General features: G+C 36.2%; 3 protein-coding genes and 1 pseudogene across 3 annotated transcripts; all 4 read left to right on the forward strand.

Annotated features, from left to right (window-relative positions):
• The first annotated feature begins 7,248 nt into the window (after positions 1–7,248).
• LOC108842703 (F-box/LRR-repeat protein 15-like) lies at positions 7,249–12,487 on the forward strand (annotated as a pseudogene).
• A 649-nt stretch (positions 12,488–13,136) lies between these two features.
• On the forward strand, positions 13,137–15,818 carry LOC130508571 (myosin-15-like). Its single transcript, XM_057004147.1, has 6 exons — positions 13,137–13,313; positions 13,389–13,535; positions 14,366–14,511; positions 14,607–14,763; positions 14,934–14,992; positions 15,698–15,818. The coding sequence occupies exons 1-6, from the start codon at positions 13,185–13,187 to the stop codon at positions 15,816–15,818; spliced, it is 759 nt and encodes a 252-aa protein (XP_056860127.1). The 5' UTR covers positions 13,137–13,184.
• A 4,525-nt stretch (positions 15,819–20,343) lies between these two features.
• On the forward strand, positions 20,344–22,603 carry LOC130505720 (transcription factor bHLH63-like). The gene is made up of 7 exons (XM_057000319.1): positions 20,344–20,608; positions 20,677–20,771; positions 20,973–21,508; positions 21,843–21,977; positions 22,064–22,135; positions 22,224–22,322; positions 22,414–22,603. Exons 4-7 carry the CDS (start codon positions 21,870–21,872, stop codon positions 22,477–22,479), a joined length of 345 nt encoding a protein of 114 aa, XP_056856299.1. The 5' UTR covers positions 20,344–20,608; positions 20,677–20,771; positions 20,973–21,508; positions 21,843–21,869; the 3' UTR covers positions 22,480–22,603.
• A 1,304-nt stretch (positions 22,604–23,907) lies between these two features.
• Positions 23,908–25,357, forward strand: LOC130505728 (probable pinoresinol-lariciresinol reductase 3). The gene is made up of 4 exons (XM_057000324.1): positions 23,908–24,173; positions 24,286–24,420; positions 24,501–24,739; positions 24,834–25,357. Exons 1-3 carry the CDS (start codon positions 23,991–23,993, stop codon positions 24,735–24,737), a joined length of 555 nt encoding a protein of 184 aa, XP_056856304.1. The 5' UTR covers positions 23,908–23,990; the 3' UTR covers positions 24,738–24,739; positions 24,834–25,357.
• The last annotated feature ends 878 nt before the right edge of the window (positions 25,358–26,235 follow it).

Here is a 26,235-nt window from a genome sequence, read left to right on the forward strand (position 1 = left end):
ATTATAGAAAATTTTACTCTGAGAAAATGAATAACTTTAATATTTTGGTTTTAATTATTTCTTATTTATAATTTAATTATTACCTTGATAGTTATTAAAATATATTTTCAATATTTGAAATTTATTATTTTGGAAAATGTTGATTTATATTTGTTTCAAAAAGACATCAGTCTTAAAATTCATTTTGGACATATTTTTAATTAACTATAATTGTTGACTCAAACAATATTGTGAACGAAATATTATAATTATAATAGCATGTCAACAAAAAGATGAATTTGGTTTATTGAAAAGTTGATAATTTATTTTAACAAAATTCAAAAATTAATGATTTAAATGAGTGCAGGTTTAATTTCGAGCAAAGTTGATAAAATGATATATGTACAAAAGTGTATATTTGACGACTGGAGTCGAGTCATCTGGTTCACACTATCATTCATTACTTGGCTAGCTGTGAAGAATAGATTATCAAGCGTATGGCAAATTGGTTAAGAGCTGTGAGCTGTGTGAGAAAATGAAAGCGAGATCAATGTCCTTACTCCTATACAGTGTGGGAGAGCTTGGCAAGGAGACTTGTTGGAAATAGCATAAACCCTGATTGGCAATGGATATTGCAGCGTCTACAGAGTATGAGGCCATTGGAAGTAGATACTATACTGGCGAAGCTTCTGTTGCAGACCACAATCTATCACATTTGGAGAGAAAGGAATGCAAGACGTCATCAGCAAAGTAGAGTTTCCACTGATCATATGCGTCGGCGCATTGATAAGGCAGTGCGAAACATAATCACTTCACTTAAGTACAAGTTTGATCACAAATATGGAGGATTATTCAGAAGATGGTTCCAGCTTATCTCTTATTGAAGGAATAATTTTTTTTCTTTACTTGCTTACCGGAAATAAAAATAGAGTAGTCTTCTTATGTACATAACATTCTTTTTGATTGATCAATAAATTTGAAATTTCATCAAAAAGTGTATATTTGTGTTATCCACTCACTCTAAACAAAATGTAACAACAATATTGACAATTGATATAATCAAAAGAATATGAAGCCTAATTATCAACTTCGTGTGATGGTTAATAACATGTTTTCTGTATTTTGATATTCATTAGACATTTGTTTTTATTTAAGAAATTTAGGTTTGATTCACTCATTCGCAGATGATAAATATTTATGGAGGAAACAAGGGAAGGTTGAGGAAAATAGACAATAAATCAATTGTTGAGAAAATACAAGTGAATAAGAAACTATACAATTTAATGTAAATTATTAAATTAATAGTTACCTAAAAGAACCTAACAAAAATGTCGTCTGGACCTCCTGTAAGTCGTCTGGACCTTCTGGAAGTCGTATTGTCATGTCCCCGATCCTAGATAGGATCGGCCGGATGGACCATGGTGCGAGGTGGTGCACCAAATCAGGTCAGATGACCTATGGCAAAGCGTATCATGGTCCAGGAAGTGGGTTAAGGGTATCAGGAGGCTGAAACTTAACCAAGGCAAGAAAGGTTCAAGCTCAAGAGAGCTGGACAAGGGTTTAGGCAGCTGGCCGGAGTGGGAAGCAAGATCAGGCAGCTAGGTGAAGTGTGGGGAAGCTCACAGTAGCTCACAAGAGTTCAGGTCAGCTCCAGTAGCTGGAGTGTTAGCTCATTCAGCTGGGTACACTAGTGGTCAGCTCATCTCAGCTTGGAGGAGTGTTATGGGTTGAGATGGTGTGACCGGACCATGGGCGGTTATGATCCGGTTAGATGGTGGTGCGGTCCGATGGGACCAGGAGTGTTTGGTGGTGCAGCCAAGCACTTGGCAATGTGCCAAGGGTTGATGATCGATGCAAGGGAGCAGTTGGAGGGCAGTTGAGAGGCGGTTGGGCCGAAAGGATGTGTTGGTTCCATTGGTGGCCATTCGGCCAATCACTCCCACCCGTTCGCCCAAAGACAGTTACCATTGTCTTTCTCTATAAATAGAGACCTTGGGCATCGATATTTGTCATCAGACAAATAGGGGAAACTCTGCCAAAATTGCCAGAGAATCCAAGAGAGAAAGAGACCGGCGGTTTGCTTGTTTGGCCGCTTGAGTGTGGTGCTGATTTGTTCTTGACCGGCGACCAAGGAAGAGTTGCAGGAAGGAACCAAGTGAAGATGGATACAAGAGGAACCGAGAAGGCTAGTGGGAAGGAACAGAACCCATCGTCGGCCACTCCTAAGGTTAGTGATGCTAACCACTTACCATCGCCAAGACCAATGGTCCGGATGGATGATCCGCATGGTCCAAGTGATGTTGGTTGCATCCGTTTTCCCTCCTATGTCAATCTATCTCTTTTCTTATATATTCTGATGTTGTCCATGAGTTTAGACTCATTGACAGGCCGCCAAGACATGGTTAGATCAGAGTAATCTCTCCATGGCCTTGGTTGGGCATGTATGGTCGGATCTCTTACTTCTAGTTGAGGTTTGGGGATTCCGACTTGAAATATCTCTTAATGGGGATTTATCATGAATTATCATGGTCCAAGGATAATTTTATATCATTATTTTAGAGGTGGTCAGTTATGGCCATAAGGGCTGTTCTAGGTCGAGATCGGTATGGTCAAGATCTGTTCTGAGAAATCTGACTTGACCATTCTCTTAGTTGTGATTTATCATGGTTTTTATTTAGTTTCTGGAGACCTTTCCGAGTGGGTCAGTTTTGGGACAGAGATTCATCCTAAGTGACCTAACCATGCATTTGATAGACTTGTTGCTAGGATATCGGTTTGATTGTGTATTTGATGGGATTTATATGATTGCAGGATCTGGTCAGGATCGTGGGAAAGCCAAGGAGCTGTGAAGACTCAAGCCAAGGATGGATGTGTGATGTGTGTGTGTTTAGATAGTTGGACTTATGATTAGCCTATTGTGCAAACTGATTGATATTACTACATTGTATGGATCACATGGTTTATATTAATAAAATGAATGTTTATCTTAGCTTCCGCATTGTGTACTGATTGCATATGAACCTCAGATCACTTGAAAATGACTTAGAAAATTATGGACCTAAACCGGCCAATTGCACTTAGATGATTAGGTTAAGGCTGCGGACTGGTTGGGTCAAGGGATCCAGGTTCGGGTCTGGACCTCCTGGAAGTCATCTGGATCTCCTGGAAGTCTTCTGGACCTCCTGGAAGTCGTATGGACCTCTTGTAAGTCGTCTGGACCTCTTGGAAGTTGTCTGGATCTCCTAGAAGTCTTCTGGACCTCCTGGAAATCGTCTGGACCTCCTGGAAGTCGTCTGGACTTCCTGTAAGTCGTCTGGACTTCCTAGAAGTCGTCTGGACTTCCTGGAAGTCTTCTGGACCTCCTGGAAGTCGTTTGGACCTCTTGGAAGTCTTCTGAACCTCCTGGAAGTCGTCTGGACCTCCTGTAAGTCGTCTGGACCTCCTGGAAGTCGTCTGGACCTCCTGGAAGTCGTCCCAGAAGTCTTCCAGATCTGAAAAACCTGCATATCCAGATCTGAAAAATCTGCACATCCAAAAACGTTCAAATGGCTTAAAAACATAGAAAATGAGTGGAAGATTAGATAGACATACTTTTATAGAACACACAACGTACATATCCAAGTGGAAGTTGAGAACCATCTGATTAAAAACCTGCCAAAAAGATAGATATTCAGAAAGACATGAGACAAAACTGAAAAATTCATATAAAATTTGGTGTTTTCAAGTCTAAGAGATTTGAGTGGCTTTGGAAATTATTAGTTTGAGAAAAATGTAAGAACTTTATGCAACAAAAAGTTACAAAATGAAAAAAAATGAGACATAAAAATACATATCTAAAATTAATAGATATACCTTTAAATGAGTGGAAGATGAGAATCATGTGATGAAAAACCTGCAAAAACAAGATAAATTAGTGAGAAAGACATGAGACAAAAACAATCAATTTATATAAAGCTTGGTGTTTATAAGTTCAAAGAGATTAGAGAGAGGTTTGAGAGTTTTAGAATGATGAACATTACATTTTTGTTGCAGTCATTTGAGAGGAGGAGATATAATGTGTAAATTTTTCTTTATATAGGGAGAAAAAAATCCAATTAGGTTAAATATTTTAGATTCAGAAGCCTTTCAAGTAAGTCTTCTGAATTGAAGACTTCAATATTTTTAGCGGGAAACTCAAATATTTTTAGCGGGAAACTAAATATTTTTAGCGAGAAACTAAATACTTTCACTCATCTATGTTGAAAACAATTCACTTTTATTGTATCTTAATTTGTATCACTTGTAACATATGTTAATTACATGATTTTAAATTTTCACTTATCAAAATATTTTTTTACAAATTTTATAAATTATTTTTAAGATCAACTATACCAGAAGACTTTCAAGTAAGTCGTCTCGTCCAGAAGACTTACTTGTAAGTCGTCTCGTCTAGAAGACTTACTTGTAAGTCGTCCAGTCGTCTAGAAGACTTACTTGTAAGTCGTCTAGTCGTCTAAAAGACTTACTTGTAAGTCGTCCAGACCCTAAATTTAACCCCTAAATTAAATTGACTAAAATTAACTATCTAAACACGTTATAAAATCAAATTAAACTTGCTTAGTGTTTACTATACACAGAAATAAACACATTTTGGTAAAATTCATATTTTTCAAAAATACTTTTATGCTTTCCAAAATCCAACCCTAAGAACACATACAATACTACAACATATGTTGGCAAAACCTAAACCAAAAAATATCATGACTCACTACTTTCACTCATCTATGTTGAAAACAATTCACTTTTGTTATATTTTAATTTATAACACTTTTAACATATCTTAATTACATGATTTCAATTTTTCACTTATCAAAATATTTTTTAAAAAATTTATAAATTAATTTTAAGATTAACTATACCAGACGACTTACTGGGGTTAAAAACGTAAAAAAATGTTTTTTTTTGTTTGGTCACAAAGGGTTGGTTGTAATTTCAATAGCCTTTTAAGTTATTTTTGCATTTGATTCAAGTTTGGGTATACTTTTGCATTTGAAATCAAATTGTGAGTCATATTTGGCAATTTTTCCTAATAATAATATGAGATAGAATAATAATAATAAATAACTAGTATTCATATCTGTAATTGACTTGGCATAGTTTAGACACCAGAGACCGCGTAATATACTGCTAGTATACCACCGTAGTACTTCCACTGCATCACTTCCCAAAGTTGATATACGTCCACAACATTTCGATGCTTTTGTCTTCTCTTCTGCCATATATATTCCATAAGAAGAAAACAATAGTATGTGCAGAATGTACTACTATATATGTACGATAAATGCTATCTGCTGAGTTTATAATTCGATATATGGCGGGATTCCATATAAATGTTGTGTATAGGTGGCCTAGCTAGAAAAGCTAGAGGATCTCCTAGCCAGAGAGCTTAATAAGTTATCTAGCTGGCCAATGCCGTTGGCCAATATATATGCAGGGAAGTTTACTAAATGTTTTAGTTAACGCGTTGATTACTTTGTAACCATGGACAGGGCCGGCCCTGAAATCTCGTGGACTGAAAGCGGTAAAGAGGGAATTTACAAATTTAGGGGCTTAAATTTTTTTTTTATAAATTTGGGGGAGGTTTATATCCATATAAATTTTTTCAAAAATTTTGGGGACCTGAGACGAATTTTTGGTTAGGTTTGGCACAGGGCCGGCCCTGACCATGGATACCATACCAGTGGAATATCTTCTTCTGTTTGATCAAATATAAAATACAAACTTATGTGAAAAAAAAAGAAGAGAAAACTCGTAATCGTCCCCTCACTCTTAAAAAGGAAGATGAACAATTTTTCCTTTTTAAGTACGAGTTATGGCTAATTACATGGTACATGATGAATTGACTGATGTGGAATCGAACAAACATCGAATCGTATTTTACATGAGGTAAACTTTGGTCCGGATGTGACTCTCCTGTTAAGTTATGCATGGAAAGTGCAATACCCACAAAAACTGCAATATTTTATTTGGCAAGTAATTAAGGGGATAACTCCAGTTACAAAAACATTACGATCCCGAGGTATAGTAGGAGATCAAAGATGTAGTTTATGTGGCGCTGAGGAAGAAACTATTAATCATGTTATTTTTGAATGTCCACCGGCTCTACAAACATGGGCTCTGTCGTTGATACCTTCAGCCCCAGGTCTCTTTCCGAGAGCTTCATTGTTCTCTAATATGGATTATATTTTTTGGAGATTACCGAAAGATTATGACTTTGGTTTCTTTCCATGGATTATGTGGTATATTTGGAAGAATCGGAACAATAAGATTTATACTAACAAAGTAATGGATCCACCGGAAATTCTTCGAATAGCCAAGGTAGAAGCAGCGGTGTGGGCGGAGGCCCAGTTGACGATCCCTACTCAGCTTTCAACCAATACTTCATGCTTGGAGTGGATGTCGATGGATTCTTTGAGGATTTGCTTTATTGATGGAGCATGGAGAGCACAAGACAAATTCTCAGGACAGGGGTGGTTATACAAAAAGATTGGATCAACTGAGAAGTTGATGGGAGCAACGAACCTCCGAAGAAGCTTATCTGCTTTGCATGCCGAATGCGAGGCTTTGATATGGGCGATGGAGTGCATAAAGACTCTTAATTTCTCAGACGTGGTATTCGCTACAGACTGTTCTCAACTGGTGAAGATGGTGTCATCACCTGGAGAGTGGCCGGCATTTGCTACACATTTGGAGGAGTTCGAGCGCAGTAAGATTTTCTTCCCTTCCTTCAAGATTCGACGTATTCCAAGGGCGCACAACTTAGTGGCGGACAAGCTAGCACGTGGTGCCAGATGTTCCCCTTCTGCTATGTTTTATGTCGATTATATGCCTCCGGTTTGATTCTCCGAATCAGCTGAGCATAGATCATAGTTAGTTTTTGATGTTGTTAAAAAAAAAAAAAAAAATCTTACCAGGCCCAGTGGGCCAATCTCATAAAGTTTAGAAAAAGACTTGTCCAAGTCTTTCTTCTTCTACGTATTGTGTGGGCTTGACTATTCCCCCTAGTACTACAGCGTGGCTCGAGCAGCCACCAACTGTTACAGTTCTTCTATGCTTACGACCATGCGCACGTGGCACTATTGATCCGTGTTGGTTTGGATTTTGTCAGTTTGACCACCATAAACAGTCATCCACTATCAGTTCCCATTCATCCGTATATTGAGAGGGTAATGTATTTTGCTTTACAGTTATTATCGTCAAACGACACCGTTTCTGAACGTCCTTCCCTGACAAAATGAAACGGTGAAGCAAGGAAACTTCAGACAAGCTGTCTTTTTTTTTCTTCCCCTTTCCCGATTGTGTGTTGTCTTTTTAGTTCTTTTCCATTTTCGCCGGGAATTATCAACGACCACTTTTTGTTCAAAGCTTACAGTATAACGCCTCCCCCTCCTACTCTCTCTCTCTCTCTCTCTCTCTCTCTCTCTCTCTCTCTCTCTCTCTCTCTCTCTCTTTCCCCCCAAAGATCTGATCTCCTTTTCCCCCAAACCCTAATCTCAAAATCAGAGATTTCTAGCGTTTCATCTTCTGAATCACAAAAATCAGAGATTCAATTATCCGTTTCTCTTGATTCCAAATTTAGTAACTTTCCCCTCAAATTCTCAATTGTCATGATCATGTTTCCTTAAATGTGGTAGATCGAGGAGGGAGGGGTGTGTGCATGAGGATTTGGTGTTGTTTCCATTGCTTCACCACCGACGAGGAAGAAGAAAAAGAGAACAACGGCGGAGTTTCCAGTAGACTGAAACAATCGGCCATGGATAACAACAAAGGTGGAGACTTTGTCGATTTCGATCTAAACGAGAGGGAGTTAGGAGTCGCAGACGAACGCTTTGCGGCTGTGTGAAGAGACAGGTGCTGAATTGGAGCGAGTATGGTCATCTGAGATTCGGTCCCATCATCATTTGGTTCAGGGAGAGAGTAGCAATGTGGCTGATGTTGTAGTAGTAGTAGTAGCTGAGGATTGTACTATGGAGGAAGCTGATCACGATTCTTACCATAAACGTGCTAAAGTGTACTCTGGACTTGCGTGAGCTCTCTCACTCCTTTCACCACTTTGATAGTGGATCGAAAGTTTCGATTTTTAATCCTTTTTACTGTTATTTTGTTTGTAGTGAGAGCCGATCAGCTTCAGGGATATCTTCAGATGCTGGAAACTCTGGTTCGTCAGTGGAGAGAACTGTCAGTTTTGGCGTTGCGTCTTCATCTCGGACAGATACTGATATGTTCTGCCAGAATTTCATCTTGAATTACACTGGTCAGAAAGATGGGAAGAAAGATGATGGAGATGACAACGGTTCCTCAGATGCAGAAGATTTTGAAGTTCACATTGATCTGACTGATGACCTCTTACACATGGTACACATTTTTTTCGCAGTTTAAGATAAATTTGTAGTTATCCTATTCGTTATTTTTTTAGTAATTTTTTTTTCCCTTCAGGTATTCTCGTTCTTGAATCACATCGACCTCTGTCGCTCTGCTATGGTATGTCGTCAGTGGAGAGTAGCTAGTGCTCATGAGGAATTTTGGAAGGTCTTGAACTTTGAGAATATGAGGATCTCTATCGAGCAATGTAAGTTTATTTGGCATACACTGTTAAAGGTGTCTTTTCGTTTACTAATCCATAACTGGATGGCATTAGTATACATAGATAATATATAACCTTTTTGGTTGCCTTGTGTGCAGTTGAAGACATGTGTCATCGCTATCCCAACGCCACTGAAGTGAATGTTTATGGCGCTCCTGCTGTTAACGCTCTGGCTATGAAAGCAGTTACCAATTTGAGGTATCTGCCTCAAATATTGACTTCATAAGAATAAGTCTTTATGTATATATATCCCCATTACACAATGCTTTTCGCCTGTTTCAGAAATTTGGAGGTCTTAATCATAGGAAAAGGTCATATCAGTGAAAACTTTTTCCAGGCATTGGAGGAGTGTAATATGCTGAGAAGCGTGACTGTAAACGAGGCTATTCTAGGAAATGGTGCTCAGGAAATAGACTTGAGTCATGATCGGCTACGTGAACTTAAAATTACAAAATGCCGAGTCATGCGTTTGTCTCTCAGGTGAAGTTTCTTTTCAATAAATTACATTTTCATTCCTATTCGTTTATATGTGTCTCATTCTCAGTTTCTGTTATTTTCTTTTTCTATCTTTTAGGTGTCCGCAGTTGAGGTCTTTATCATTAAAAAGAAGCAACATGTCACAGGCGATGCTTAACTGTCCACTCCTCCAACTTCTTGATATAGCCTCCTGCCATAAGCTCTTGGATGCTGCTATTCGCTCCGCTGCCATTTCGTGTCCTCAGTTAGAGTCGCTCGATGTTTCCAACTGTTCCTGTGTTAGTGATGAAACTTTGCGTGAAATAGCTCAGGCTTGTGCTGGTCTCCATATCCTCAAGGCTTCATACTGCCCCAACATATCTCTTGAGGTTTGGTCCTCTTATCTGATGATGCTGCTTTTCTACCCTGTTCTGTTGTCTCATACTTGTTGTTTTTTTTGTCTGACTTGTGTGCCTTTTTCCTCTTTGAAGTCGGTACATCTCCCTATGTTGACAGTTCTCAAGCTTCATAGCTGTGAGGGTATAACATCCGCGTCTATGACCTGGATTGCTAATAGTCATGCTCTGGAGGTCGGTGATTGCTTTTGTCTTATCCACACACCCACATACACATGCAAATTGATATACAAGTTTTACCTAGTGACCACTGTGTCATCTATTGCAGGTTTTGGAGCTTGATAATTGCAATCTGTTGACATCTGTAGCGTTGCATCTCTCTCGTTTGCAGAGTATAAGCCTAGTCCATTGCCGCAAGTATAGTCCTCATCTCTAGTCTCCTCTGCAGATTTTATTGTGATGAGTAGTTACATAAATGTCCTCTCTCCGCTGTGTTTGACAGATTCACAGAGCTTAACTTGCAAAGCGCCATGCTTTCATCAATCACTGTTTCAAACTGTCTAGCGCTTCCCCGAATCACAATCGCTTCCAACTCTCTTCGAGTATGCACTTAGCCACCTTGATTTGTTAATACAGTTCCATTAGTTTGGTATTTTTGTTAATCTTTTTTTTCATAATTAATGGTTGCAGCGATTAGCTCTCCAGAAACAGGAGAATTTGACAACATTGGTTCTGCAGTGCCAGTCCTTGCAAGAAGTGGACCTCTCTGATTGTGAATCACTGTCTAACACTGTTTGTGAAATATTTAGTGATGATGGTGGATGCCCAATGCTGAAGTCATTAATTCTTGACAACTGTGAGGTGTGTGATACATATTCTTAAGGCAATGGCTGATGTTTTTCTGGTTGCTTAACTGATTCTGAATAATCTTGTATTTATCTTCTAGAGCTTAACAGAAGTGCGGTTCTGCAATTCATCGTTAGCTACTCTGTCCCTTGTTGGCTGTCGTGCTGTTACTTCTCTTGAGTTGAAGTGCCCTCGCATAGAGCAGATATGTTTGGATGGATGTGACCATCTTGAAACTGCACTCTTCCAGCCTGTGAGTGTTGCTTCTCTAGTAACAAATAAGTAACTTCTCTTAACCGATGAGTGTTTCCTCTCTCCCTTTTGGATGTGAATAGGTTGCGCTCCGGTCTCTGAATTTAGGGATATGCGCTAAGTTGAGTGTGCTCAATATCGAAGCACCTTATATGGTGTCCCTTGGATTGAAAGGTTGCGGGGTACTGTCTGAAGCATCCATCATTTGTCCTATGTTAACATCTTTAGATGCTTCTTTCTGCAGGTAATTTATATATTATTATTTTTTTCCATTTTCATGACTGATTCCATGGTGCTGATAATCAATTTTCCCCACATTACATTTCCAGTCAACTGACGGATGACTGTCTATCTGCAACCACTGCTTCTTGTCCACTGATTGAGTCACTGGTGCTAATGTCATGCCCTTCCATTGGCTCTGATGGCTTGTCTTCCTTGAACGGGCTCCCAAATTTGACTGTTCTTGATTTTCCTACACTTTCTTGATGAATCTGGAGCCCATCTTCAAGTCATGTATTCAACTCAAGGTAATTAAGACCTTAAGATCATATTATACACGTTATATTCTTACCATGAGAACTAGAGTTATACTGTGCTTTCTTTGCTTTTTTTTTTTTATTGTTTAGGTACTCAAATTACAAGCCTGCAAATATCTCACTGACTCATCATTGGAGCCTCTGTACAAAGAAGGTGCTTTACCGGCACTTGAAGAGTTGGACTTGTCTTATGGAACGCTCTGTCAGACTGCGATAGATGATCTACTTGCGTACTGCACACACTTGACCCATTTGAGCTTGAACGGCTGTGTTAACATGCATGACCTTGATTGGGGTTCAACCAATGTGCAGCTGTTTGATTACTTTGGCGTGTACAGTTCTAGCGAGAACACGCAAGAAGTAGCTGAAACAGCCAACCGGTTACTGCAAAACCTCAATTGTGTGGGTTGCCCCAATATCAGAAAAGTGTGTATACCTACCTCCTGCAGCTCGGTTTTATCATTTATCATCACTGAATCTATCACTATCAGTCAATTTAAAGGAGGTGAGCCTCGCCTGTTCCAACCTGGTCTTACTTAATCTAAGGTATGACAGGATTTACTATTTGTTATTGAGTTGTCGACTCTTTAGCTCTCATCAAAAAGATTGGTGTAAAATTTAAATTCAAAAATGGATTTTGTTTTAGCAACTGTTGCTCTCTGGAAATAGTGAAGCTTGGCTGTCCAAGATTGGCTAGTCTCTTTCTCCAGGTATGTTTTTTGCCCTATCTTAATTGTAAAAGATATATATTTACAATTAAAGAGCTAGTTAAATCACTTAAGTTATATGAGTTTATATATGTTAAAGATATATATATATATATTTATACATCTGTAGTTCCAGTACTTGTAAAGATGTTATCACTAATCACACTTTGATGATACCTTTTGTATTTGGTAGTCTTGTAACATGGATGAAGCAGGAGTTGAAGCAGCTATATCAGGATGCTGCTCACTAGAGACATTGGACCTCCGTTTCTGTCCAAAGGTAATGCTAAGGGAGTGTTAACTTACATACCAAAATCTAGCAAATGATCCCATGGATTCATTATAAAATTTTGAAAATCATGGCAGATATCATCGGTGAGCATGGGGAGGTTCCGTACAGTGTGCCCTAGTTTGAAGCGCGTCTTCAGCAGTCCTAATCTTTTGCAAGATTAGTGTCCCTTGTTTTATTATATACAACTTTTTTCTTTCCTGCAGATTGTACAAATGCTTTGTTGTGTTGTGTGATGGTTTGAGATGTAAATGGGGTCCAAGCCTTTCAGTAAGTAGTGCTTGTAGGCCTCTCGAGCAAGCTTGTACTATGGCCCTTCTACTTAGTCTGCTTGTGTGTTATGACACAAACCTAATACCATAAATAGTGTACCTATTTTTTTTTTGTATTTGCTTTGATTATATTGTTGCTACTGTTATAAATGGAGTATTCTATTTGTCTCATTGTTTTGGTCCCTGATTGGGACATTAAGTTTCCATGTCGGAAAAAATGGCAATTAACTAACAAATCTTCGATTGATCATTTATCATTTTTTGTTGGTTTTTTTTCTGTATGGAATTCAAAGAAAATATAGTAAGACAAGTGCAAAACCTACACAAAATGGCGAAAATAAACATACTTAACCATAAGAGCATCATTATCCTAGAGTATAAATTGTCAATAGTTGAAATCAATTACGCGCGTAACAGGGATAAAAACCTCGTTCAGTTGTGCGTATGCATAAATTCAAGAGAGACAAATTAAAATTGTTTTTTTCAAAGTCGTTTCGTCTTCTTCTTTTTGCGAATATGCGATCCGAGAGGGCGGGAAGTCAACGGTTATTATTATTTATTTTATTATTTGTAATTTTTCTTTCGCTTGCGGTTTTACTTCAACGAAAAAGAAAAATTAATGTACAGTAAAATTAACCTTCCCCTTTTAGTGTTAAAAAAAAAAAAATCAACCTTCCCCTTCTTCTTTTTTTTTTTTGAGCAAATAACCTTCCCCTTCTTCTTTCACAATCTCCTTAGGGTTTCTTCAGGTGCTCAATTTGAATTTTGAAAAATTCCTCTCGCGTCGTCGTCCAAATCTAGTTCTCCGGGAGTTATCTCGTTTGAGCTTCATCACGAATTTTCATGAGAGATTGATTTGACTTTTCCAATGGATTTGAATCTGCGGAAGGGCGATAAGGTTTGGGTTGAGGATAAGGATTTGGCTTGGATTCCCGGTGATGTGCTCGATTCTTCTTCCGGTAACAAGCTCCATGTCGAGACTTCTACGGGGAAGAAGGTTTGGTTTGATTTTATTTGATTTTTCGCCGGTGAATTTCTGTTTTATCTTGTTTTTGTTCATTTGGGGGTTTAGGTTTCCGTCGCCCCGGAGAAGCTCTTTCGGAGAGATCCTGACGAGGAGGAGCATAATGGAGTGGATGATATGACCAAGCTGACTTACTTGCACGAGCCTGGTGTGCTTTACAATCTTAAGAGGAGATACGTTCTCAATGATATCTACGTTAGTTCTTTTCACTCTTTTGCTTATTTTGAATTGTAGTTTTTATGCTGCCTGGGAGAATACTTTATTGAGTCTGATTTCGTTCCATATCGATTTCTTACTTAGTGGCCGTAGTTTTCCACCTGAACTAACTTTTATTGCTTTTGGAGTTTCTTGTGTATTCATTTATGGTCTAAGAAGTAGATTCAGTTGTTGTTTGTAGTCCATTTTCGTCTACGATACTGTGGATGCCCTTAAAGACTTCAAGTATAGCTCTTGAAAAACCTGCTTATTCGGTATCCAGTTGTACTAGAAACATCCTCGTAATCCAACCCTAACTTTAGGTTTTCAATATAACCATTATCATTTTGTTTGCCAGCCCTGCGAGTTATTTACATAATACACAAATGGACATAATCTATTTTGTCTTAACCCAAAATTTTATATGGATTCTTATTAAATAAACTAACATCAAACTTGACTAACTTATATAAAGTGAAGTGATCGTTTAACCAAATATATTTAATTGTATTTTTCCCTAAGTAAAATATAATATGATTCGAAGTCTCAAATCTATCTGATTTAATAAGATAGATGTCGAATGCTACATGATTAATATAAATGTAATAATACTTCGAAAAATAATAATACTAGATCGTTTTGATGATATCAGGTCACTAAGTTTTGTAATGATTTTTAATTGATATTTTAAGGTACAACATGTCAACCATATGATCAGAAGTTGTATTTATCATACGTGTGAAACCGTATAATAGACTTTTAAACCTTTGATGAGTAAATCGAATGCTATATTTGCTCCTGACTGAAGTATCGCTCCATCTCATTTTCAGACATACACTGGAAGCATTCTGATCGCTGTTAATCCATTTAAGAAGCTTCCACATCTCTACGATGCGTACATGATGGAACAGTACAAGGGAGCACCATTCGGTGAGCTCAGTCCTCATGTTTTTGCAGTTTCTGAAGTTGCATACAGGTGGTCCGCCCTATTTTCCATATTTTTGCTGACATTCTTACCTGGTATTACCTGTCTTGTTAATCAATTAACCTCATTTATGCTTCATAATCCAGAGCAATGATGGACGACAGTCGAAGTCAGTCTAAACTCGTCAGCGGTGAAAGTGGAGCTGGCAAAACTGAGACAACGAAACTAATCATGCAGTATCTTACATTTGTTGGGGGACGTGCAGCTGTAGATGATAGAAGTGTTGAGCAGCAAGTCCTTGAAGTAAGATATTTTCACGCGTTTTGTATCTTTTATCTTGTTCAATGAGAAGAAAAGAATTAAAAAGATAGTATTGACTTGCCTTCTCTGGTATCTGTTTGCAAATAAAATTATAGGCGAGCATATTTGACTTTCTTTGCGACTGTTCTAATATAAGTATTCTTTTCCTGCAGTCAAATCCACTTTTGGAAGCATTTGGCAACGCGAAAACAGTTAGAAACGATAATTCTAGGTGAGTTGTGGAATTTTATTTTCCGTTTTGTTTATGTTTTCGGTGAGATCATGAGAACTGTGGGTGTTTCTTAGATTGGCCATATGCCATTTCTCAACAATTTTCTTGACACATAAGACTGTAGGAGCATTTATGGAACCCATCATGTTTAGATTATTTAGAGCTGTTAGAAACCAGTGGTAATGGCGTACTAAGATGTTAGTATCTCTTGTACAAATTTTAACTTGTAAACTCTGATGGTCTAAGTAAACTTGTACTTGAAGTAAGAGGTTAGTATCTCTTGTACAAATTTTAACTTGTAAATTCTGATGGTCTTAGTAAACTTGTACTCGAAGTGTGGTAGTAATTGGACTTCGGATATATGATCTATTGACAAGTTTTTCCATTAAGACATGCAACCTCTTGTACCAATGTGAAATGCATTACATGGTCTATTTGGTTTACGAAAAAGTTTCCTGTACATGGGGTATGGTAACAATCTTCTACTGTGGGAACTAGTTCTTTTTTTTCCTGTTCATTTCGCATGTATAGAACATTAATCATAAATGTTTATGATTTAGAATTCTTATTTTGCAAGAACTGAATTGAGTGCACATACCATGTTGGCTGCAGTTCATGTGTCTTGCTCTTGCTTTTTCAATTAGATTTTAAGATACTAAAAATGACTGATTTACTGACAGACCTACTGAATTTTGGTTTGTTCAGCCGTTTTGGCAAGTTTGTCGAAATTCAATTTGACGCAAATGGTAGAATATCTGGTGCTGCAATCAGAACCTACCTTCTGGACTCTGGAGAGATCACGTGTAGTCCGGATAACAGACCCTGACAGGAACTATCATTGTTTTTATCAGCTGTGCGCTTCTGGAATGTAATTCTTTTTCCTGTTCTTTTACGTCTCATAAGATATTGGTTTCAGTTTTCTTGCTATCGAGCTACGCAAGATTTTTTTTTTATTTTTTTCTGAAATTCTAAAGAGAAGATAACTATAAGGTTAAATGACTGATTTTTCTTTTCTAAAATTTTTAAACAAAAATGTAAAAGAATATTTAATATCATTTTTTATTTTTAATTGTAAATAAAAAGGAGATCTATAAAATAGAATGTTTTTCTTTTTAAAATATCCTAGCAAAATAAACTTTTAAACATATTTAGTAAAGCATCCCCTTATTATTTGAGGAGACCACTCTAAAACAAACTAAGACCACTCTAAAACAAACTTTTAGTTCATGTGTTTATTACATATGTGCTATTTTCTAGGTGGCGATTCCACACTTAATCTTAGAGCATTTTTTCAAAAGTTCATTGTTGCCTAGAATATTTACATTTCATGCTATTCTAATGGACAAGTGTTATATACCTCATATTTACCTATATAATCTTTGTAATGATGGTGTTCAAAAAAAAAAAAATCTTTGTAATGATATGCGGAGTCATATAAAAAAAATGTGTTGACCATGATTTATATTCGATCATCTTACTCTACAGATACTATAATGATACTACCATAATTTATATTTTATTTATATTCGACCATATTGCTCTACAGATACTATAATGATACTAATATAATTTATATATTTATCACTCGGTCTACCATAATTTATATTTATATTTTATTTATATTTTATGTTTGTTATAACTATCCACAGTAATCCAATGATATCCTATAATAAAATATTATATTTTGGTGCATGTTTATAAAAAGCATATGTAATGTAATGTAATGGTCATATATTATATTGATTCATATCAATTAAGTTTTGATGATTTATATTATATTGATTCATATCAATCAAGCTTGGATGATTTATATTATATAAATTTATATTATATTGATTCATATCATTTAAGCTTTGATGATTTATCACAGCGTTTTAGGAAATAGTATCATGTAAGATTATTTTGTTCAAAGATTTATGTTCTATTACACGGAATATAGCAAATATAGCATTTGATTTACTCATCAAAGGTTTAAAAGTCTATTATACGGTTTCACACGTATGATAAATACAACTTCTGATCATATGGTTGACATGTTGTACCTTAAAATATCAATTAAAAATCATTACAAAACTTAGTGACCTGATATCATCAAAACGATCTAGTATTATTATTTTCGAAGTATTATTACATTTATATTAATCATGTAGCATTCGACATCTATCTTATTAAATCAGATAGATTTGAGACTTCGAATCATATTATATTTTACTTAGGGAAAAATACAATTAAATATATTTGGTTAAACGATCACTTCACTTTATATAAGTTAGTCAAGTTTGATGTTAGTTTATTTGATAAGAATCCATATAAAATTTTGGGTTAAGACAAAATAGATTATGTCCATTTGTGTATTACGTAAATATAAAAATATAGAAATATTAAAAATCATATAATAGAAATATTTAAAATATATGAAAAAAAATCAAACACAATAATTTGGGCATTGATTCTCTTGATGTATTTCCCTAAAACATCAAATATGAATTCTCAATCACGATTTACTTGCCTTATAACTCATATAATTTACATGATCTTCAAACGTTTATCATGTCATTTATAATTGTATTTATAGTTATAACATGCAATATGGATGTGATTCCTTTAATTATATGATTGATACGCTAAATTTATTTTAAATACATCAAATCCTCTGTCAATCACAGATTACTTGGTGGTTTTTAATTGGCCATCTCCTCAATTTATCACACATTAGGAATCTAAATGCGTAAATGACTATAATTTGTTTATCTTCATATCAAATAAAACGCTTTTATGGTATTAGGAAATGACTGTAATTTGATTATGTCACTAATTATTTGGAGACAGTGAAAGTGCCTTTTGAATCATACAAAAAAATGGAAACCAAAAATCTAATCGACTCAAATTTCGAAAGATACATGTGACATAATCACTGATTGCTTTCGAATATTAATTGAGAATCCATTTACTTGGTTTGTTTCCTAAAATACAACATACATCATGTAATTTTCGGAACCTTGCAACAAATATATTCTGATCTCGATTTCGAATAATAATGATTATAATGTGTCTATTAACTGCGCCGAGTTTACCCTAGACCTAGTAACCTTGCATATATAAATACTTGGCCTCATAGCTACATCTCCTCACAATTATCTCCTTCTCAATACTACTTTACCACTACATTCAAGCAATCACAGCAGTCATGTTTCCTCAAATTTTATTAAACTAAGCTTAGAACATTCGGTTATGATATAAACATTAGAAATTTTAATCATTTTAAGTTCGTTTATGCAATTAATAAACAGACTGCTGTGATTGTAATTGATGTAGTGGTAAAGTAGGTAATATATTTCACTTAATTATTTTCCATTTATAATTCTTTGTAATTTGATAAGTTTATATTATTTGTTATTGTTCTTTATAGGATTGCAAACGGAGAGTTTTGAAGATACTTTCCATATCAGTTGTTGTTATTGATTGTTTTTTCTGCGAAACTTTTCTTTTTAACTTTTACTTTTCATAATTTATTATTATAATGTCTACGTTTTGTTTTTTTATGGAAGCAATAATTGTATTCTCTATTTTACTTTTAATATTAAATTCATAACTAATTGATATATGTATTTACTATTTATTTATGTTTTTAAGATTATATCTAACCAATAATCCAAAATACTTAAGAAACAATAATTATTTTCCATTTATAATTCTTTTTAATTTGATAAGTTTATATTATTTGTTATTGTTCTTTATAGGATTGCAAACGGAGAGTTTTGAAGATACTTTCCACATCAGTAGTTGTTATTTATTGTTTTTTCTGCGAAACTTTTCTTTTTAACTTCTACTTTTCATAATTTATTATTATAATATCTACGTTTTGTTTTTTTATGGAAGCAATAATTGGATTCTCTATTTTATTTTTAATATTAAATTCATAACTAATTGATATATGTATTTACTATTTATTTACGTTTTTAAGATTATATCTAACTAATAATCCAAAATACTTAAGAAACAATGTAATTAATCATATACAAACAAAATCAATTTAACTCACTCCGTCATTGTATAACATGTAATATATATGACCCCATATTTACCTTCTGAAAATAAATAGTATAAATATTATAATTTTTATAGTCTATTCACTCTGCGTAGGGCGCAAATCATCGTTTTATACTTTATACTATAAAACGCTGTATGATATTATGGAAACATAAATTTTGATATTATACTTTATACATAAATTTCGAAAGTGTCCAGAGTATAATAGAAACTAAAATTTGATATGCGCCTCCGCATGGATGTTTGATTTAATTTTTGTTCAACGTAAACTAATAAATTGCTGGTTTTACAAAAAAATCTCATGTATATTTTTATATTTTGTAATTTACATATATAGTAGAATATATTATTTTATAATATAGATGTTTGACAATAATATTTTTATTTGCACACAATATTATATTAAAAATATATAACTTGATGCAATTTGATCCAATTGTACTATTCATATATTGACATGTTGTTCTTTTGTAAATTTATTCTAAAATAAAACAATATACTAAATTTTTTTGCATTAGTTTTCTATGAGTTATTTATGATATTTTATTTACTTCAAAATTAAACTCTCAAAAAATTTATATTCGACTAAATTAAATAAGGGAATATTATATTTAAATATATAAATAATATATATATATATATATATATATAGAGAGAGAGAGAGAGAGAGAGATAATCCCATAATTTAATCCCAAAATTTTTTAACTAAGCAATCAACATAAATGCTAATAGATAAATAATTTTGACCATATAAATTATTAGATACTTTAATATGGTCAAATCTCATAGTTAATATTGTTTCATATTTGTTGATTTTTAGTGATAATATTTTTATAAAATTTAAATTATAAAATAAAAGTTAGGTATTATTCGGATTAAAATTTTGGCGATATAATATTTGTTTTCTTTCAAATCGGGGTAACCCTTTCAGTTATTAATCTGTTCATGAGTTAATGTAAAACTATAATAATAGTTATTATTTTATGTTTTCGTATTAAACTAAAACATCAAATAAAACTTGTTGCAATGCAACGGACTCATATTTTGTATACACGTATATAACACGTTATAACGTAACAGACTCATATCTTGTATATTGTATATGTATATAACATGTTGCAATGCAACGGGCTAATGTATTGTATACGTATAGAAGTCAGTATAGTAACTATTAACGCATTAGTTACATTAGTTAAAAAGCATTAATAAATCCTTTTGTGAGAATTATTGAGATTGTTTGAGGTGAATTGGGCTGGATTTGTATAAACTGGGCTGGCTTTGTATAAACTGGGCTGGCTTTGGAGTGAGTAAATAAAAGGAGGAGATAATTGGGAAAGCAGAGAAACCCTAATTTCACAACCAAAAGGCAAAGGATTCAGCGGAACAAAGAGAAAGAGATGATGAAGAACTCGTCGGCGCAAACGATTTTCGCGAGTGTTAGGAGAGGATTCTCATCAATCGCGGATTCCTCCGTGTCTCCGAGGGCCAAGCATGTGTGGAAGGAGCAGGACAAATTTGTTCTTGGTTTAGCATTTGTGGGAGGATGGTTCGGCAAAGCTGCAATAAGTAAGGTTCTTAGAATTCATGTATGTATGTCTTGTAACTATGTCTTATTCCTCGTTCCAATTTTTCAGATACTTACAAGAGAAGAGAGCATTGCTTAAGAGTAGGCAAGTCCATCGAGGACGAGGAAAAGCGTATCCGTATCCGAGGGGAAATTCGTAATAAGGTGATTGATTTGTTATGCTTTGATGTTTGGTGAAACTCGATCTAGGCTATCTTTTATCCCTTGACTTTGATGTTTGGTGAAATTCACCTTTAAAATTGATTGATTTGGTATGATTTGATGTTTTGTGAAACTCCATCTAGGCTTATGTTTTATCCCTTGACTTATTAGTTGTGTAATGTTCAACCATTTGATTTCTTTCAGGGAAAGAAGAAGGATGATTGATGTCTAGGCTACTAATACTACCTGTGTGTTGTTCGTGGGAAACTCGATCTAGACTTCGTTTTATCTATCATCCCTGACTTATTTGCGTAATAATAATGGACGTTTGTGGTGTGTTTTATTTTTATTTTTATGATATCTCTACTGCTACTACTTATTTGTGTGTAATAATGAAAACAACAAAGAGGATGAGAAACTCTTCTTACCTCTGCAACATATTTGGGTGTTTTATCCACTGCTTATTTGTGTAACAACGAAAAGGAACAAGAGTGAGAGCTCTCGCTTCTTCCTTCCTTAGAATTCTTATCCCCAGCTTTTAAAATTCTCTTCCTTTTTGTTCATTTTGAACTGTTATCCAACCTTTTTACACGTTTGTAATTAGGGTAAAAGGGTGTGCAAAAACTCTCCTCGTAAAGAAAATGCAAAGGACCTCGAGTCGAGACCCTAAATTCTGACCAAGAATCTCTCCCCTGACTGACACACACAGCTTGTTAATTTCTACAAATGCAGTCAACAAGGTTTATATCGCCTGTCAGATACATAAAAACTGGATCTCCATGCATTGCAATGCAAAACGTCATCCAAAAACTTGCAACTGTTGTGAATAAATTCTATATAGTGTCAAAAGACACGAGAAATGAATCCTCACTTGTCCACATCATACATGAACATTATATAGTGGTGTGTGATTATTAACTTCAAAAAATTTGTAAAATATGTTCCAAGACCCAACACATGAACATTAAGACACCAACACCCAAATACCATCACTTTTTCTAATTAATTAGTTTCAGTTAATCCCTTTAAAAAAAAACATTGAGACTAATTGATTTGTTTATTAAAACTGTGTAGGCTAGAAGAGAGAATATCAGTGAGAGAATGATGTTTCTACAAGATTTAGTTCCTGGATGCGACAAGATTACTGGCAAAGCAGGGATGCTTGATGAGATCATTAACTATGTTCAGTCTCTTCAGCGACAAGTCGAGGTTTGAATTTCATTTTCCAGTATCTTATAAGTGTATATAAATACTATAGTGTGTACTCTAACATATGGTGTTTATGTTTGGAACAGTTCTTATCGATGAAGCTAGCAACTGTTAGTCCAAGGCTGGATTTCAACATCGATGACATTTTTGCCAAAGAGGTTAGTCTTTTTTTTTTTTTTTAATTTGTTTGTGCGATTCTGTATATGTAAAAACCTTTTTAGATAAATCAATATGAACTGAATCCAGGTTGTCTCAGCTCCCATACCAAACACTGTGTCCGGTTATGTTCATTTCAATCCAATGCAGCAAGTGGTTACTAGTTCTGATCCACTGTCATGTTTCAACGTAGGTTATGTGGTTTTCATTTCTCTTCCATTATGATCATATATAACTTTTGGTTTAATAAAAAATCTATACATGTTTGATTATGTTACAGAATGGTCAATCTGCTACTATGTGGGACTCTGATGTGCAGAATCTTTATAGCAGTCTAGGTGTTTGACTAAGAACGATCCGCGCAAATTTAAAAAGCGTTCCTCAGTTCTAGACCATTGTCAGGTATAATTTTTACTAGCAGTGATTATATGGCATAATAATCTTTGGCTTTATGGTTTATTAGGACAAGTTCAAATATCACACTTCATTCAAATTTTACATAATATAAGATTTGATTATGCAGGTTCTCTGGATACAGGCAGCTTATTTTTTTTTCAAGTGGGAAGATCAAACTCATATTTATTTCATCAGAAAAGAGAGCAAGTTAGCAGTTATTTACTAATTTGAGTAAATTGACTTAAAAGAATCTCAGCCCATCATTGTAGTATCAGAGACAAGAGTGTATACAGTATTGTTTTGTGTATAGATGCCAAACAATAATTCTATATTTTTCTTATCATAATATTTCAGTGTGTGTTTCTCATCGTCTTAGAGCATCATGAGTGGGTCTCACTGATCATGCTCTAATGGGGTTCATACATAGGATTTTTCTTTACATAAAACAATGTCACCAGGTCCACGACCACTCAACAAAAGAAAGAAAAAATAAAGGTAATAAGTGATAACAGAGTAAAAGAAAGATCGGCAAAGGTTGAATCTTTCTCCAAAGTTCTTTGATAAATAAATTAGTTGCATGATGGTAATCATGAGGTACCGGTTACAACTATCCAAACGGCAAACCATTGAAGTAACAGAGACAAGAGTATATAGAGTACTATTGTGGGTGTATGTATAGTAATAGATATTTTCTTATCAGTCTGTCAATGTTCTTATCAGTCTGTCAATGTAATCATTACATGCTGTAATGCGGTTCATACATAAGTGGATCTCAGCTAGCATCGGAGTGTAAGCCAGGCTCTCCGTCGTCGCAGCTTGAGAGACCTTCGGATTAGTCTTCGGCAAACCGTTCCCGCTTAGCCATCTCCTCTTCTCTGCCGGTTTCGATCAGCAACAGGATTAGGAAGCGCTTGTGTTAGGAGTTTAGTTGATACTTGTTGCTTAGCCTTAGTTCTAAGATTGTTGTTGCAATGTTCTTAGATCTTTCCTTGATGCTATAGGTTCTTTTAATTTTTTTTGCGGCTTTTAGGATCAGATCAGCTTTCGAGCAATCTATGATTCAATCTCGATTGTAATCAAACCTTCATTATTCAGTTAATGATATTTTACAATTTAGCAAAAAAATACATAGGACATTTCATGATAACACTGTCACAAGTCCACTCGATCACTCAACAGATAGAGAAAAAAAGGTAATAAGTAACAAAGTAAAAGATGAAAGAGTTGGCCTATGTTTAAACCTTTCTCCAAAGTTCATACTGCTAGGATGAACTATTTTTCGGGAAAAAAATATGCTGTTAAACTGACATGTACAATTTAGACATGTGACTTTATTGAGTTTATAGTTTGGTAGAAAGTCAACGTCTTTGAGTTCAACTGCTTCTAAAAGTGTAAGAGAACTGAGTTAGAGAATAAAAACCTTAATATAATCATCTCATCTACAACGAATTGTACGGGAAGATGGAAGAGAAGAGCAGAGTATTGGTGATCGGAGCAACAGGAAGATTAGGGAACTACTTGACCCGTTTCAGCATCCAATCGGGTCACCAGACTTTCGCCCTCATAAGAAACTCTGCTTTCTCCGATCCTTCCAAGTCCGTTAACCTTGAATCTCTCTCCTCCGCCGGCGTCACTCTCCTCAAAGTCTCTTCCTTTCACTCCAATAAATCCCTCTCAATTATATCAAAAGTTTTGCTCTTTTTTTTCTTCTTCTTCTTCTTCGTTTGATTTGGTTATTGCCTTATTGGGGGTTTAGGGTCCATTAGAAGATGAAGTAAGCTTAGAAGAAGCAGTGATGAAAGTAGATGTAGTCATCTCTGCGATTCCATCAAAACACGTTCTTGATCAGAAACTCCTCATCAATGTCATCAAACGATCTCCCTCCATCAAGGTCTCTCTCCCCTCTCTCTCTCTCTACATCATTCACATTTTAGTATTGGACATTGAACATGACATTATTTGTTGTTGCAGAGGTTTATCCCTGCTGAATACGGAGCAGATCCGGACAAAATACAAGTCTCGGATCTTGATCACGGCTTCTACTCAAAAAAGTCTGAGATAAGACGTCTTGTGGAATCATCAGGGATTCCTTACACATACATTTGCTGCGGATTGTTCATGAGGATTCTACTTCCATCTCTTGTCCAACCGGGTCTTCAATCACCTCCAATGGATAAAGTCACCCGTCTTTGGAGATGGAAACGTTAAAGGTTTCTCCTTTTTTTTTTTTGAACTACGAGTCCTTTGCTTTTTTTTTTTTTAATACACAGTGTCTTATGAATCAGTTGGTTTGTTTTGTGTTAGCTGTTTTTTTGTGAATGAGGTTGATGCTGCAGCGTTTACAATCAAAACGATCGATGATCCTAGAACACTGAACAAGACATTGTACCTTAGGCCGCCTGGAAACGTATGTTCTGTAGGGACAGGATTCACATCCTCCCACAAGGCCCGAATAATAGATGGCCCGGCCCGCTAACGATTCTGCGTTGGCCCGACTCTCGACAGAGCGGCGCCCCGAAGCCCGCTGAGTCGAAGTGACAACACCCGGCCCACGGGCGAAAAGCCCATCAAGCTTAGGTCACGAAGATTAGGTCATCAGATCAAGAGGACGTCAGCTATAAAAGAGGAGGAAGGGACAACGAGGAGGGGATCCGAAATCACGCTCACTTACTTGGCGGCTAGAATTAGGGTTTTCATCTTGTATTCTCGCCGTTGTACTTTTCCGACCGACAGCTTCCGAGCTTCGGTCTCTCTTTCTCACCGTTTGTTTCCTCTTTTGTACACCGACTAAACTCTTTCTCATCTGAATAAAAATGTCTTCGACTAAACCCACAATCGAAATCTGTCTACTTTAGCATAGAACCGTTTTCCGATCAAACAGTTGGCGCCCACCGTGGGGCATTAGCGAAGTAACGTCAACACCAGATGGGATCGATTAATGACGGTTCCAATTCCGGCGAAGAGCAGGACGCTCGCGAGCCGACTCCAACCCCGACACGGCGACTCCCTTGCCGGCGCCACCGCCAGCATCCATCGATACCATTATGGCCCGTCTCGCTCAACAGGACGCCGCCAAAAAGCAGTAACCGACCAGCTCACTGCTCTCGCTGCTCTTATCGCCCCCCTCGCCGCGAACGCTGACGCTTCGACGGCAGCATACCGGCGACACCTTTTCGCCACCGAGAGGACGGCCGGCGCCGCCGTACCAACTCAGGACGAGGCTCCCGAAGCCGACGACCATGTTCCGGAACAGACAAACCAACGTCTCCGATGTGCAAACTATCAACGAACTCGCGGCGCTCAAACAGTCCATCCTCGATATAAGCTCTCAGATCCACCACGTGACGACATCTGCTCCTCAGATCGAATGCGTCCTCGCCGAATCTCTCCGTACCCCTTTTTCCGAGAAGATAACCAAGGTCAGGCTCCGGAAGATGGACAAACTCCGTTTACCGACTTTCGACGGACTTTCCGACCCAACGGTCCACGTCACGTCGTTCAATATCGCTATGCGCCGTGCGAATCTCTCCGACGAAGAGAAAGACGCGGGCTTTTGCCAACTCTTCGTCGAAACCCGAGAAGGAACAGCCTTGGCTTGGTTTCACCGGTCTCAAAGAAAACTCTGTCAACAAATTTCCACGATCTCTCAACCGCCTTCCTGAAGAACTATATCATGTTCACTCGCGAGGAAGCAACTGCTTCCGAT

Source organism: Raphanus sativus, chromosome 2, assembly GCF_000801105.2.
Source record: "Raphanus sativus cultivar WK10039 chromosome 2, ASM80110v3, whole genome shotgun sequence".
NCBI classification, from domain to species: Eukaryota; Viridiplantae; Streptophyta; class Magnoliopsida; order Brassicales; family Brassicaceae; genus Raphanus; species Raphanus sativus.